Source organism: Triplophysa dalaica, chromosome 9 (genome assembly GCF_015846415.1).
Source record: "Triplophysa dalaica isolate WHDGS20190420 chromosome 9, ASM1584641v1, whole genome shotgun sequence".
Lineage (NCBI taxonomy): Eukaryota > Metazoa > Chordata > Actinopteri > Cypriniformes > Nemacheilidae > Triplophysa > Triplophysa dalaica.
In genome coordinates this window covers 878785-880377 of record NC_079550.1, presented here as the reverse complement: position 1 = coordinate 880377, position 1593 = coordinate 878785, and the positions used below count along the sequence as shown (strand labels likewise).

At 45.1% G+C, this 1593-nt stretch overlaps 1 protein-coding gene across 1 annotated transcript; it reads right to left on the bottom strand.

The window, feature by feature from the left end:
- Positions 1-234: 234 nt before the first annotated feature.
- LOC130428300 (uncharacterized) lies at positions 235-1593 on the bottom strand. The gene is made up of 2 exons (XM_056756199.1): positions 1480-1593; positions 235-1417 (listed from the first exon to the last, which is right to left on the bottom strand). Exon 2 carries the CDS (start codon positions 1384-1386, stop codon positions 745-747), a length of 642 nt encoding a protein of 213 aa, XP_056612177.1. The 5' UTR covers positions 1387-1417; positions 1480-1593; the 3' UTR covers positions 235-744.

Below are 1593 nucleotides of genomic sequence, written 5' to 3'. Positions count from 1 at the left end.
AAGGCGATGAGTAGGTCTATTGATGTATTGTGTTACACCACAAGAGTCTAGTAGTTCTTTAAACGCCACAGCTAATGGATCGTTAGCACTGTCTACGTGGATATTAAAATCTCCAACAATCAGTACTTTATCGACGTTAACCAATAGATCCGATAAGAAGTCTGCGAACTCTATCAGAAAATTAGTGTAAGGCCCAGGGGGTCTATACACAGTAACCAATGTAAGAGAGACCAATGATTTTTTACTTTTATTTGGAACAGTGATGTTCAACACAAGCACTTCAAATGATTTAAATGTATGCATTGTTCTCCGAGTAACGGTAAGAAAGTCTCTAAAGATTGTTGCGACACCACCACCTCAACCAACTGGACGTGGCTCATGAATATAACCGTAGCTTGGAGGAGTAGACTCATTTAGACCAAAATAATCATTTGGCTTAAGCCAGGTTTCAGTGAGGCATAGTATATCAAAACTGTTGTCTGTGATCATTTCATTTACAATAACTGCTTTTGGATTTAGTGATCTAATATTAAGTAGCCCAAACTTTAGGCGTTGGTTTTGCTCATTAAATATATTGTCTTTTGGTTTAATCATGATAAGATTTTTTCTCTGACTTTTAAATAAATGATTATTTGGTTGTATTATTCGGGGGACAGACACAGTCTCTATGCATTTGAAAGCAGTAACATTCTTAACAGTTGGGTGAGAAGAACACAGACTGTAGTTAAAATTTGTACTTACTAGTCAAATGGTGCGTAGCGTCTTTGAGATGTTGTCAGACAGAATTTCCGCTCCAATGCTGCTGGGGTGCAGCCCGTCGGGGCGGAAAAGCCTTGGTCGCTCCCAGAACAGATCAAAATTATTTACAAAGAGCAGCTTCTGTTCAATACACCATGACATTAACCAATTATTAAGCGTAAATAGTCTACTGAACTTTTCGTTCCCTCGTCGGTAAATTGGAAGCGGCCCTGATACGATGATCCTCGCCGTGGGCGATGCGTTGCGAACAGTATCGACCAGACTCCTGAAGTCCCTCTTCAGGATCTCCGACTGCCGCATTCTCACATCATTCACCCCCGCGTGCAGAACTACGGCTCCTACTCTTGCATCCTCCTTCAGAATCGCAGTTACCTGCGCAGACACATCGAGAACACGGGCGCCAGGAAAACAGTGAGTGCGCACCTTACCTTCAGTGAAGGAGGCGCGTACGTTCCGGACGATTGAGTCTCCGATGACCACAGCGTTGGATTTCGTCTCGCAGAGGGCGGCAAAGCGATTTCTCGTAGAAATCTCGAAGACCGGTCGCGGCGGTGGGGGAGAGGTCATCGCTCCGGTCCTGGATTTCGCCTTCCGCCGTGTGTGTGCAGGTGCAGGAGTGAAGTTCATTTCGGCTCGTCGTGATCTTGAAGCCTGGGCTCTGTGCATAGAAACACACGGAGTAGAAGTGATAGGAGTATTACAATCACGTCGAACACTTACCGCAGCTTTGCGAGCGTCAGCCCGGGATGTTTCCATCGCCGTTTTACGTTCTCGCAGACGTGTTTGCCTCTCGAGTAGATTGTGGATCTGCTTCTCCAATGCTTCCAGTTCTGA